The sequence below is a fragment of the Octopus bimaculoides genome, chromosome 16 (genome assembly GCF_001194135.2).
Source record: "Octopus bimaculoides isolate UCB-OBI-ISO-001 chromosome 16, ASM119413v2, whole genome shotgun sequence".
Lineage (NCBI taxonomy): Eukaryota > Metazoa > Mollusca > Cephalopoda > Octopoda > Octopodidae > Octopus > Octopus bimaculoides.
The window spans coordinates 27598081-27611670 of record NC_068996.1 but is presented as its reverse complement, the minus strand read 5'-3'; the positions used below and the strand labels follow the sequence as shown (position 1 = coordinate 27611670).

General features: G+C 36.4%; 1 protein-coding gene across 2 annotated transcripts in view; it reads left to right on the top strand.

Moving 5' to 3' along the window:
- Positions 1–13590, top strand: part of LOC106882171 (uncharacterized) — a 140101-nt gene that overhangs the window by 110241 nt on the left and 16270 nt on the right. For both annotated transcript variants that reach the window (XM_014932757.2, XM_014932756.2), the window contains exons 11-14: positions 1974–2080; positions 2995–3088; positions 4546–4645; positions 6722–6761. In XM_014932757.2, coding sequence (XP_014788243.1) covers positions 1974–2080; positions 2995–3088; positions 4546–4645; positions 6722–6761 — 341 coding nt within the window. The remainder of the gene's footprint in view (positions 1–1973; positions 2081–2994; positions 3089–4545; positions 4646–6721; positions 6762–13590) is intronic.

Genomic DNA, 13590 nt, shown 5'->3' with positions numbered 1-13590 from the left:
TTTTACATGAAATAAATTCGAATACAAAAATATTTTTCTGTTCTATAACACAAAATAGATAAGTATACGAAGTTTGAAAGTCTTTCCGTACCAAAAACACTACGTAAAACATTAATGAAAAATGTGGCCCCCGTTTTAAAATAGATCCATCATTTCTTTTCTACTCTAGGTACAAGGCCTGAAATTTTGGGGCAGAGGGGGGGGGGCAGTCAATTAGATTGACTCTAGTATGCAACTGGTACTTAATTTATCGACCCCGAAAGGATGAAAGGCAAAGTTGACCTTGGCGGAATTTGAACTCAGAACATAAAAACAGACAAAATACTGCTAAGCATTTCGCCTGGCATGCTAACGTTTCTGCCAGCTTGCTACCTTAACCAATAATAATATCATTTGAGCACTAGATTTGGTGTTATCAACACAACCATCCGTCTTAAATTGCTGATTTTGTGCCAAAATTGGAAACCTTTATTATTATTACTTTTAAGGCAGCATGCTGGTAGAATAATTACAGAAACAGTAATTTAGGGTGGTGGATTGGAAAAATTGTTAGAATTTTCAAATAAAAACCTTGCTTTGCTTCTAACTTTTTATATTCTGAGTTCAGTTCCTGCTGGAGTCAACCTTGCTTTTCTTCCCTTCTGGATCAATAAAATAAAGCACCAATCAAGTACTAGGATCAATGGTATCAACTATCTTCAAAATTGTGCCATTATTATTATTTAGACGAACTTTCCTACCTTTTCGGACAAAACCTTTTGTAACCTTCGTCCTGTCTTTGTCCTTATATGTTTTTAATTGATATTAGCCCTTGTGGCCAATAAAACGAATTAATTATTATTATTATTTGTAGTAGTAGTAGTAGTAGTAGTAGTAGTAGTAGTAGTAGTAGTAGTAAGTAGTAGTAGTAGTATTAGTAGTAGTTGCAGCAGCAGCAGCAGTAGTAGCATTAACAGCAGCAGCAGCAAAAGCAGTAATAATAATAAAATTGCTTGGGTGTAATCATTAGCACCACAACAGTGTTTATAGCATTTGGATCGTTCCAGTAATGTCTTTTGGCTGTGTTAGCTGGCAGAACCATTACCATGCTGGACAAAATGCTTTGCAGCATTTCCTTCTGCTTTACATTATGAGTTCAAATGCCACTGAGGTCAATTTTGACTTTCATTCTTTTGGGGGTCAATAACCTAAGTACCATTTGAGAACTGGGGGGGGGTGTAATTGACTGACCACTCCCCCAAAATTTCAAGCTTTGTGCCTATTGCGGAAAGGATTATTGTTATTGGTCTTTTTCATTCCAAACTGCTAAGTTACAGGAATGTAAACAAACCAGCACCAGTGGTAGAGGACAAGACACAAATGCAAAAATGTGCATGCATACATACATACACATTCATGCATACATACATGATGTGCTTCCACACAGTTTCCATCTACCAAATTTACTCAAAGCATTGATCAACTTGGGACTATAGTAATAGACATTTTGCCCAAGGTGCTGTACAGTGGGACTGAACCTGAAACTACATGGTAGTAAAGTGAACCTTTTAACAATAAGGTCATGCCTGCACCTCCACACAGCCATGTCATACCACATGTGATACTCAGTTTCAGATATTGGCTATATTTCGGAATCATGGAACTGAGTAATCATATATGCTTTTGTATACATTTAGACCATTTCTCTAATCTGAGAGGTGTCAAAAATCTTTCCATATATGGAAATCCCTGAAAGGAGCTGCCTTTTCAGAGTGCTGCCTTCTGACCAAATCATTTGAAAAACAGTTTATAACTTTTTGATTTTTATGCATAGTAGAATTGAACTCAGAAACAAGGCAAATTTCTTAACTGGATGACTATGTTTTCATTTAAAGCTAAGAAGAAGCATAAAATTGTCAAGACTTCAAAGGATAAAGAAATATAAAAAGATTTTTAAAAAATCTTTGAAAGCTGATTTGCTCATTACTTTTCAGGTTACTGCCACATATGCTGATGGTTACCGTGTCACAGCTGTGACCTGTATTGGTGGACCACAGGCAGAAGAAAAAGCCAAAAAAACCACTGATGCCATCTTAAAAAGGTATGTTATTGTTTTATCTTTCAATGTTTTCTTGATCCCTAGATGAATGAATTAACAACATCATAGTCTGTTATTTATTCTGTACTGTGTCCATAATCAACTCACTTAACTTTCAACAGTCCAGTCTACCCAGTTGTTTGTAGGTACTACAGTGTGGTATAGTTCAAGGTATTTTGTCCATGACCAAGATGTGTAACTGTCAAATTCTGTAGTTCCTCTGTTCTATTTCCATACCTAAAGTAATCACACTGCTAGAAATATCAGCTATATTTCCCTCAGTTCACCCCTTCAGTATTAAAAACAGTGCGACATTGGATACTGTAGTCTTGGATATCCGCTATCTGCCAAAAAAAAAAAAAAAAGGATGGCTATTGTTTGAATGCCCATAGCCATCAACTTGGAGCTAAACAGTAATAATACTTTTTACGTTTATGCATTTGTTTTGCAAGATTCTTGAGGTGAAATCATGTGTTGAAACAGATATTGTTATTCTTGGGGATGGTTATATTTTTGCCAATCAAACATATGCACTATATATATATATATATATATATATATATATATATATTTGATCTTCACTTCAGTTTTATTATTATTTTAGTTTCTCTCTAAATGCTCTTTTGTCACACATTCTGTGACCTCTTCCTCAATTCTCTTCTTGCTCTGCTTACTACATTTTGTCTTTCTGTGGTATGTATCTTTATCTGCATGTGCATTTGTGTCTATATCTGTGTGTGTGTGTGTTTTGTGTTCCTCTATATGAGTTTATTTACTATACTGTTGATACACGCATCTTTTATTTATAAAGACACAAGATGCTGTTTAACATCTTGCCTGGCATGCTCATGATTCTGCTAACTTGCCACCTCTTTCTTACATTAATTATTAATCAGTGCCTTGTACTTTACTGTTAGATGCCGAAATATATTCAAACAGCTTAAACTTGGAGATTTTATCAGAGTCAACGTTGAAATTTTAGGATTTGAGTCAAAGAATGAAAATAAAGAGGTATATAAATTTTTTAATATTCATATATATATATATCTGCAGCTTCTGTCATTCTTCAATTCAGAAACAACTAAGTCTTGTACTGGTAGCTTAAAAAAGAGTCACTTAAAATAGAATTAATATCAAAAGGTGTAGGCAAACCTGTCTTTTGAAAATTCATGATTAAAGATTTCTAAATATTTTCTCGATAGGGTTGTTACTAACAGAGCCAATAGTTTGATGGAATCTTGACTGAAAGGTTGAAAGTTTGTATATTACCACAATCATTTCACTCTATATGTAAGTGTAAGTGAGTATAAAATGTACACTATAAACAGCACAATTACTGTAAAACTAATGAGTATAAGTAACAAACATAATTAAAAAAACAGGTGCCACGTAATTTAGAAATGTTGATATTAGTGATCTATTTCTCATGTCATTCCCCTCTGAAGTCATCATCTCTAACAACTTCAATGTACAGAAATCTTGGCTCTTCTCATACAAATGTTGTAGATGTATAAACTGAATCTTTTAGTGCTCTGATCTCTGCAATAGTATAATTATTCACATATATCTTTAATCAACACAGGCTCATATATACTTGTGGTCTTTTTAATCTCTAAACTTATCCTTTATCTAATTACAATTACTTCTTCTCCTATCAATTCAGTTGAACTCTGTGTAAACAAAGTCGTTCACTACACATCCACATACTGAACAACCTCTCTGCTTCCCCAACCCTACATCATACCTATTCAACCAACTTTCAGAGCTCTGTATTTTTATGCTAACTCATCCTGGCAGCAAATGCTTGACCTATACAAAATCATTAAGCAGATGACCAAAACTATCCACCTAGGCATGTCTCTTCATATCACTCATGCAACCAAAGTTCATGACTCACATTAATGACTCTCTTAAGTAGTTGCATTGGAGTAGTAGAGGCAAAGAAAGTATCACCTACAGCTATTAACTGAGTAGCTTTCACCTACCATCTCAAGTTTGGTGCAACTATTATCTATAAATCAAAAGACACCTTCATACATTCCATTGCTGCAAGCTCTTTTGTCTTAAATTGTTTTTGGTTCTTTTGGTTCCTTTTCAAAAAGATCTGTACCAACTTTGTAGCATCCCTCTATATATCACTCATCAACCCTGACTGTTCCATTAGTATAATTTTGGTGAAGAAGCTTCTATGTTTAACTACCCAAATTTTATCCAATTCCATAATGCTTGCATTTGGCAAAAATCTAGCAAAATCTTCTTTCTTCACCCATTTAGATCACCAGTCTCAAGACTGTCCCTTCATTTACCATCAACTCCAGTGATAGCTTTTATCCTTACCAAACTCTTTTATCTTTGTCTGTAGAAATCACTTAAAATTTCACTATATTTTCAATATATTTAAAAAAAATTTTATTATCAAAATATATTCTTTCTTCTTTTTTTTTCCAAAAAAACTCCCTGAACATCAGGAACCTCGCCAACTGGCTGTTTGGATGGCAGCACACCACCCTAAGAAACAAGCATTAGAGATATTGTCAAGAGAGATAGCACCTGCTGGGACAGGCATGGGTATGTTTCTTTCTTTATTGTTTATTCCTCTTTTTCATAGATTATTATGATTAGCTTAAGATTAAAATAAAGATTACCATTTGTTTCATAGACGAACTTTTATCACTAAAATCTGTCAAATGAGTCTGTGTGTTTGTTTGAGCTGCTAGAAATATCATCTTAAATTCTCTCAGATAAGATCCTGTCATCTTAAAAAAGAGAAGGACACCTTATGCATTGTGATGTTAATAGAATATTTTGATCATGTACATATGTACGTGCAGTTTAAGCTGAAGTTTTAGTGATAAACCAAACTGAGTACTCATAGTATATATGTATGTATGTACGTACGTATGTACTATGAGTACTCAGTTTGGTTTATCACTAAGACTTCAGCTTAAACTGCAAATGAAAAGTGTGGTATTGAGACTGTTTATCGAAGGTAGCTAGAAGTGGTTTCTCCTTAAGTAGGTGGATATGACTTAAAAAAAAGAAAATAAAAAAGCAAAACATTTGGCATTATTCAAAAAATGTTTTTCAAACAATGTCAAACGTTTTGCATTTTCATTTTCAGTCACTCCCCCCTCTCTCTCTCTCTCTCTTTATCTATCTATCTATCTATCTATCTATCTATCTATCTATCTATCTATATATATATATATATATATATATATATATATATATATATAGTTGAAATTTACAGAAAATCAAAAGACAAAGACAGGTGTATAAACAACAAGCGGGTGTATTAGTTTGATGCTCGGGAAGGTGAGAAAGTCTTTTATGCTTCGAGCCTATGCTCTTCAACAGAAAGGAACATGAGGAAATAAACAGAATAAAACAAAAAAAAAAAACTTGTGGATTTAGCAGTCAATCATGGCGACTGGTTGGACAAAAGCAGTTAGACAGGAGAGCTGGAAAGAAAGGAAGATAATAAAGTATTGGTGATCCCAAAACAAAGGTGCGCATGCATGTGTGTATGTGAGAGGGTGTGTGTGTGTGTGGATAGGGGCTGGTGACTTTACATGTGGATGTGTGTGTGTGTAAATGTGTGCGTCTGTAATGTATGGGTGTGTGGATGATGGTGTGGGTGCTGGGAAGTGGTCAGTGCTAGTGTGTGTGGAATGGTGTGGTGTGGAATGTGGGGATGAGGGTAGGGTGTGGATTTGGGGTGAGGATGTGGGGTGTATGCAGGAGTGGGATGTGTGGATGGAGGGGGTATCAATGAACGGGGAAAGTGAGTAGGAGTGAAGAGAGGAAGTGTCAGGGCAAGAGAGGAGAGATGGGTAAGAGTGAAGAGAGGAAGTAGGTGTCAGATGAAGAGAGAAGTGGAGGGGAGGATAGTTGAGCCCATGCGGCACAAAGGAGCAAAGAGAGAAGATTAATTGCTGTTCATGGTGAAGGTGGGAGTCTGGATGGTCCCTGTGCAAAGACAATCCAAACACAGACAGGTGTTGTAATGAATGATCGGGAGAGCAGAAATGGCATGAGACTAGGGTATCATTGCTGAGTCTAATGTCTTGGAGGTGCTTTGCAAACCAGTCAGCCAAGCAGCGTCTTGTTTGACCGATATACAGAGAAGGACAGAAAGAGCAGGAGATGCAGTAAATGATGTTGCTAGAAGTGCAGGTAAAGGAGTCAGTGATATGATAGTGATGATGATGGGTACCTGTGAGGATGGTGGTGTTGGAGAGGTAGGGGCAAGTGCAGCAGCATGGGCAGGAGCAAGCCAGGTTGGGAGGTGGGGTTAGGGAAAAAACTGTGGACCAGGAGGTTACATAGGTTGTGAGTTATATATACACATACACACATATATATATATATATTATAATTACATATGTACATACACACACATATCACGCCAACACACAAACGTCTTTATATATTATATACTCAATTATAACTAGTCACTTAAACTATCATGTTACTCACTTGGAACTTGAATATCTTTGGATATTCTATTATAAGGTGTCTATTAGAAGTGTGAGCAAGTATATATGTGTGTGTATGTGAATGTTTGTGAAAAAGCCAGAAAGGAGAAAGAGAAATCTAGAGAGAAAAGTGAGAAATATTGATTCTTTTATTTTCTTCTCTCAGCTCCAGGCTTAACAGCTATTGCCGGAGGAAGACCTAGGGTGTAAGTACTTTTAACTTGCTATTTTGTATGGAAATTTATTCTATCTATTTAATATCCATGTTGTGTTGTTTTTGTTTTCACATGTCACAGAGGACATGACAAAGGACAATACTGACTGGCAATATGCTGTAGTGCGACAACAGGCTTCTCCATCTATATCAAAATGCACCCTGACACAAGAAGTAGAGTTTAGATGAGATACACACACGCATGTGCACACACATGCACGAGATTATATATATATACTTATATATATATATTCAAACATCACTAAGTGTGACAAAGCACCTACATTTCTAGAAATAAGAGTTAAAATACTCTTAATGTTGTAAGAAGAGCACAAATATATACATATACTGACAGGGAAAGTAATTTCCCCATGACCGTTTCAAGGATCAATCAGACTAAGTTTACTTTTGTCTACACCATAGACTTCATCAGTGGTGACTGCTCAAACGGTTCATGGTTGGTTAATTCCGTCTGCCAGCATATATATATACTTACCTTTATAGTATAACATTGCACCTGGTTGCTTATATTCATTTATATATATGAGATTATTGAGATGGTTATTATGAAGGCTCAAAACATCATTAATTTGTTTTCTGAGAATACTTCAACTTTAGGATTTGGTTCTCCTTTATTATAGGTTGAATTCAAATTTATGCTGCTTATACTCAATTAAATGGGCTATACAAGAATTTGGAAGATTAATAGAGTTTTAGTATTGAGCTCTAATTGAAATGGTAATGTGTTGCACATTATAGTATATTGTAAAGTGTGTGATTATATATATGTGTGTGTGTGTGTGTGTGTATACAGGGTATATATAAATGTTCTTTACAACTTCCACAAATTATTATATTGTATATTCTGAATGTGTTGTGTGCAACTAATGAAATCCAGGTGGAAGTGTTCTGAGGTTTATTTGTTTACTTTCTCTTTGATGATCCCACCTCATTTCCTCATCACTCATAGCTCTCCATCTCTCCACCCTTCTCTAGGCTCATCAGTGAGAGGCTATATTTGGATACCTGCCACATAGCTTCACCCTATCATCCAGCACTCTCTCTTCATCTGTGAGCTATCTCTTATTGCCAACTAATGCCTACTTTGTCCCTTTATCCCATCATCAACTCTTAACCTTTGTTCACCTCTTCTATTGCCAATTATTCCTCTATTGACTCCACCACTAAATATCCCTATCTTTACCCATCATACTCTTGCCCTTTCTAACTTCTCATCCATTCTGATCTTTTCTTATATCTTAAACTCTTTTGTATCCCCTTCCTAAATTTACCTGAGAAAATATGTACTTCTAAGCCTTTGAGTACTTTCTGTACATATTTTCTTATCCACCACCCTGCCCCAACTACCTGTTTCTGGTATTCTCTTACTCCTCCCCTTGGTATACACACTTTTCGTTAATGAGTACTCTAATATTGGGGCCATGAGAAACTGTGTTCAGTACACATTGTAAAGTGACTGGCAATAGAAATGGCCTCTGACTATAGAAACCAAGCCAAATGACATTATTACTGGAAGCTCTGTTCCCAATAAGAAATGACTCAAACCATCGACAACCTTCCCAAGCTATTTCACCATGAAAGCACACATAAAATGATGATGGTGGTGATGATGAAGGGTTTGTTTTTGTCCCTTTCTATGTTATCTAGTCAATTATTAAATGAAAAGAATGGCTATTGTTTCTCTGAAAAACTAAAACCAACAGGTTAAAATGACTTACCAACCACACAAAGGAGTAGCAATAGGGTCCAAATCTCCCTCAAATCACACCTTATTGTCTTAAACAAGGAGAGAACATATTTGATAGCATCAGCTAACATTATCATCAAATGTCCATGTTCCATGCTGGCATGAGTTGGATGGTTTATATTGTGTAGTCACAATAGGAATACATTTGACCATAGCTTCTCTACATTATCAGAGTTCACTGCCAAATATTTTCTTTCTTGGCTATGGAGAGAGACTTGTGAATTTAACTTATTGTGGGGAGGGGAATCTGTAGTGATTTTATTCAGAAAGTGTGTCTCTATTCTTTTTCTAACCCTTTAGTATTCAAGTTACTCTCTCAAATGTAATACTTATTCACACATTGTTTTGAATAACGACTTATCTCATAACTTTGAGATTTCAATGATGTTATTTTTAGAATAACATTGCACTGTAGGTATGAGAGGCCAGATCTTGCTGATTTGAACATAAAACAGGTAGAATATTTTGGCAGGATATGGCCAGTTTAAATGCTAAAGAGTTAAATAATTTTTGGCAGTCAAGTCACATTCTGATTCTGGTTTACTGCTTTAAAAAGTAGGAATTCAGTTGACTCTGAAATCGTATGTATTAACCAAAACATCAAGTAGAATGACTAAGAAATTAAGGCAGTGGATGGTCACTTGATCATGTAGCCATGAGTTCAAACTTTTACTTCAACTATTGGGGTTGAGCCAACAACTGTAGACAAAGCAGGGCTAACAACTGTTGACAAAGCAGGGCTAACAACTGTTGACAGAAACTGGTTCTACAACTCCTATTTCAAAGTGGAGTAGTGAATAGTAACAAAAGGAGAATACATATATCCTAACAATATTTAAATATTTGATTAAAAAGAGAAAATACGTAAAAATCTGTTCCACCCAACAGAACGGAAATAAAATTTAAACAGTTAATGTGGAAATAGGTGGAGATGATAAACGTGATTTATCACTCATCGCATTTCTCTCGTTTACAGGTGCATTTGTATGTGTGTGTGTGTGTGTATGATGTCTATCTATCTATCTATATGTATGTATATATATATATATATATATATATATATATATAGAGAGAGAGAGAGAGAGAGAGAGAGAGAAAGACAGACAGACAGTATTCAATTGTCATTTGTTAAGGGAGTGAACTCTAATAAGCAATCAGAGTTATCGGTCAATGGAAACCCGCTGAAAGAGTAATAGGTGCCAACGAGATAGACTTTGTGTGATTGCAGCTAAATTACACATAAGAAAAGGGCGGTTTGGACAAAGCTGAAATGTCTTTGATCAGAGATCTGCTCAGTCAAGGTTTAAATGAGGTTAACGACACTGAAGGAGTCTCTATGGTGTATTTGGACCGGCTAGACATAACAGCTAAATGTTTTTACCAAAAGTTTTAGGGTTAGGTGGTGTGCACCCGATTTACAAGTTTCATAATCTTTATTTAAAAAATTTTAATGTATTCGAACATTTTATAATAAAAGAATAAAATAGTTAGTTATATGTTTGGGTTGTACCACTGACCCGTGTGCACAAATAGTAACTTGAAGGCATCAGGATTCATCATCCTCCACATAAATTCGTCGAGGTGTGATTCACAATTTTTAAAGTTGCATTTGCAATTCTTCCACATGTTCTCCCCAAGATTTGTATGAGCGCTTGTTTCAGGGTCACGAACATGTGTATAATTGTTTGGCAACAAAGATATTCCACTCACGCCTGGAATACCATATACAGCCCATTCATAGCTATGAATGATACTTCCGGCGAGAATGTACTTTTGAATGAGTGGCAAAAGTGTTTCACTCTTACGGTCATCTACCAAAACTATGAACCCTTTTTGGTATCAGAGTCAATTCCACCAAATATCCATCTTTGTTTTACTGCTCTTCCAACGTTATATTTTTGATTAATAACCAACGATTCATCTATTTGAATAATAACACCTGGTCCTCCAATTTGCAGATTATTTTTTAGCAGCCAATTCGAACAAATATTCCTGAAATACTGGAACCACTGTAAACAAGTATTGTTTGCAACGTTCAAAAATTTCTCTGTATTATCAACATAGCATCAACAATTCCTTCAACATAAATTTGCTATTAAAGAAAAAAACTTCCACTCCTTAGGAGTTTATGATTTGGACAACGATACTTTAGCCCATCTCTTGTGCTTGTATCAGCAATAAGTGTCATTACACGTCCACACAGCGTATATTTAAAATGCTTTGTGCGTAACACACCATGACTTTTGAAAAAAAATCCAACTTCTTCGGATCGTTTGCAGACTTCTACAAAGACCGCTTATGTGTTGTCACACTAGTTTTGGTAAAACTAGATTACCTCCCCTTTATATCGTTACGTAGATTGTCGGGACCTCTGTATTTAAGTAGTACCAATGCCCTTTCGACAAGAACGAAAAAAAAAAAGAGAGAGACGGAAAAACAAAGATAACCTGCCTGAAAGGACTTTGCTCGTATGTCCATATCGATTCAATCAGGGTCAACTTGGCGAAAATAATTAATAGGGGAGATAACCCGTATGTTGTTATTCGTGCCATGACTACGTTATTTTAAACATGCAGAGGGAATAAATAATATTTTTTTCTAATTGACAGTGAAAAAATTTGATACACTTTATTAATATCTTGCCGTCATAGTAGACCAAACAAAACCTTTAGTTTATACATACATGTATATTTCTGTATAATTATATAACTAACAAAAAAGGGCGTTCAATAATAAAAATAGTATATTATATGTTCATACATCTACGTATTTACGTATGGATATGCACGTAAAACTCACCCACACGTCTATACCTGTGTGTCTATATATATATTTGTTGTTTTCTTGTTCGCTTTTGTATCATCTATCTGTCCTGATGTTTTGTTGTCCTCTATTGCGTTTTTGTTCCTATTGCGTTTTTTATATTTATATATGTGTGTGCGCGCGCGTGAGATTGGTAGCTTCCCTACCACATGCTCCGCCCCTCCTTCGACAAGTGTCGTTGACCTCGGGCTGATCAAAACTTTGTGAGTGGATTTGACCGACAGAAACTAATAGTCGTGTCGTCAACATCATTTAACGTTTGTGTTCCCTGCTGGCAAGGGTTGGACAGTTTGACAAGGATCCAGTGTGTCAAGAACTACATTAAGCTCTGTTTTGCCCTTCCTATCGCCAACCACTTTATAGCGTGGATTATATATATGTAATTTTCACTAAGGGATAATTTTAGACATCTACGTGAAGACCCGTCCTCCACAGCAGAAGTGTTAATGCTGCTCCCCCTGCTGAAGGGGATTGGACTGCAAGAGCCCTGTGCCGGCGCCACGTAAAAAGCACCTGTCCAGGTGCCACATAAAAAGCACCTGTTCTGGCGTCACATAAAAGTGCCCATATTGGTGTCACATAAAAAGCACCCAGCATACTCTGTAAAGTGGTTGGTATTAAGAAGGGCATCCAGCCATAGAAATTAAACCAAATCAGACTGGAACGTGGTGCAGTGCTCCAGCTTGCTAGCTCTGATCAAACTATCCAACTCATGCCAGCATGGAGAACTGATGTAAAAGGATGTGTAAGGGATGCTTTGACGTTCCATTGGCACAGGTGCCAGTTACATGACACTAGTATCAACCATATTACTTCTATGATGCCCAGTGCTTGAATGGTAATTTTTACCTACCAGTTACATGATGCCAGCATTGGTCACAACTACGATTTCACTTGGCTTAATGGATCTTCTCAAGCATGGCATATCACCAAATGTTTCAGTCAGTAGTCATTGCCTCTGTGAGGCCCAACATTCGAAGATCATGCTTCACCACCTTGTCCCATGTCTTTCTGGGTGTGTATGTGTGTGTGTAAAGAGTATTGAATCTCCACAAGAATTCTGAAAGTTGGCAATATTTATAATTTTGAACATAAATTCTTTTTGGTGTGTGCATGCATATCTATATGTGTGTGCATACTTGTGCTTGTCCCCAACCACTGCTTTGCAACCAGTAGTAGTTTCTTTATGTCTCTGTAACATAGCAGTTTGGCAAAAGAGACTAATAGAATGAGAATTAGATTTTGAAAAAGTAAAAAAAAGTTGATTTGTTTGACTAAACCCATCAAAACAGTACTTCAGCTTAGATACAATCTAATGACAAACAAATCACCATATTCATTTTTATGTCTGTCCTTCATTGCTTGCATGCATTTGATGGATTCCCTCCATCAAAAATCTGTTACTTGCTGCATTCCTTTGATATCTCCTTTGTGTGATTACATATGTTTGTGTGTGTGTAATAAATAATATATAATATATGTATATATATATACACACACACACACACACATGTGCATATATGGGTACAAGACGTCACGGTGCAAATAACATGAAATACGCATTTGCACCATTGGTGACATCATGTACCAAGATATGCATGTTTATATATATATATATATATATATATATATATAATATGTGAAATTGAAATCGAGTTAAATTGGACACTAAACTCCACTTGCGAAGACCTGTTGAGGCAAGTGAAATCGAACTAAATTCGACGACTGGCACCCGTGCCAACGTTGTCTCCCTCATTGGACATGAAACTCAGCTTGCGAAGACTTATTGGGGCAAGCAAAAGCGAAATTGTGATGGCACCTGTGCCCAGCGTCGCCTTTCTGGCACTTGTGCCCATGGTATGTGTAAGGACTTTCGACTTTCGAGCGAGATCGTTGCCAGTGCCCCTGGACTGGCTCTTGTGCGGGTGGCACATAAAATACACCATTTTGAGCATGGCCGTTGCCAGTACCGCCTGACTGGCCTTTGTGCGGGTGGCACATAAAAGCACCCACAACACTCTCTGAGTGGTTGGCGTTAGGAAGGGCATTCAGCTGTAGAAACTCTACCAAATCAGATTGGAGCCTGGTGTAGCCATCTGGTCTCACCAGTCCTCAGTCAAATCGTCCAACCCATGCTAGCATGGAAAGCGGACGTTAAATGACGATGATGATTATTTATTATTTAATTGAATGCATCGCATCCATTTCCAAGTAAGTTGATATATATGAT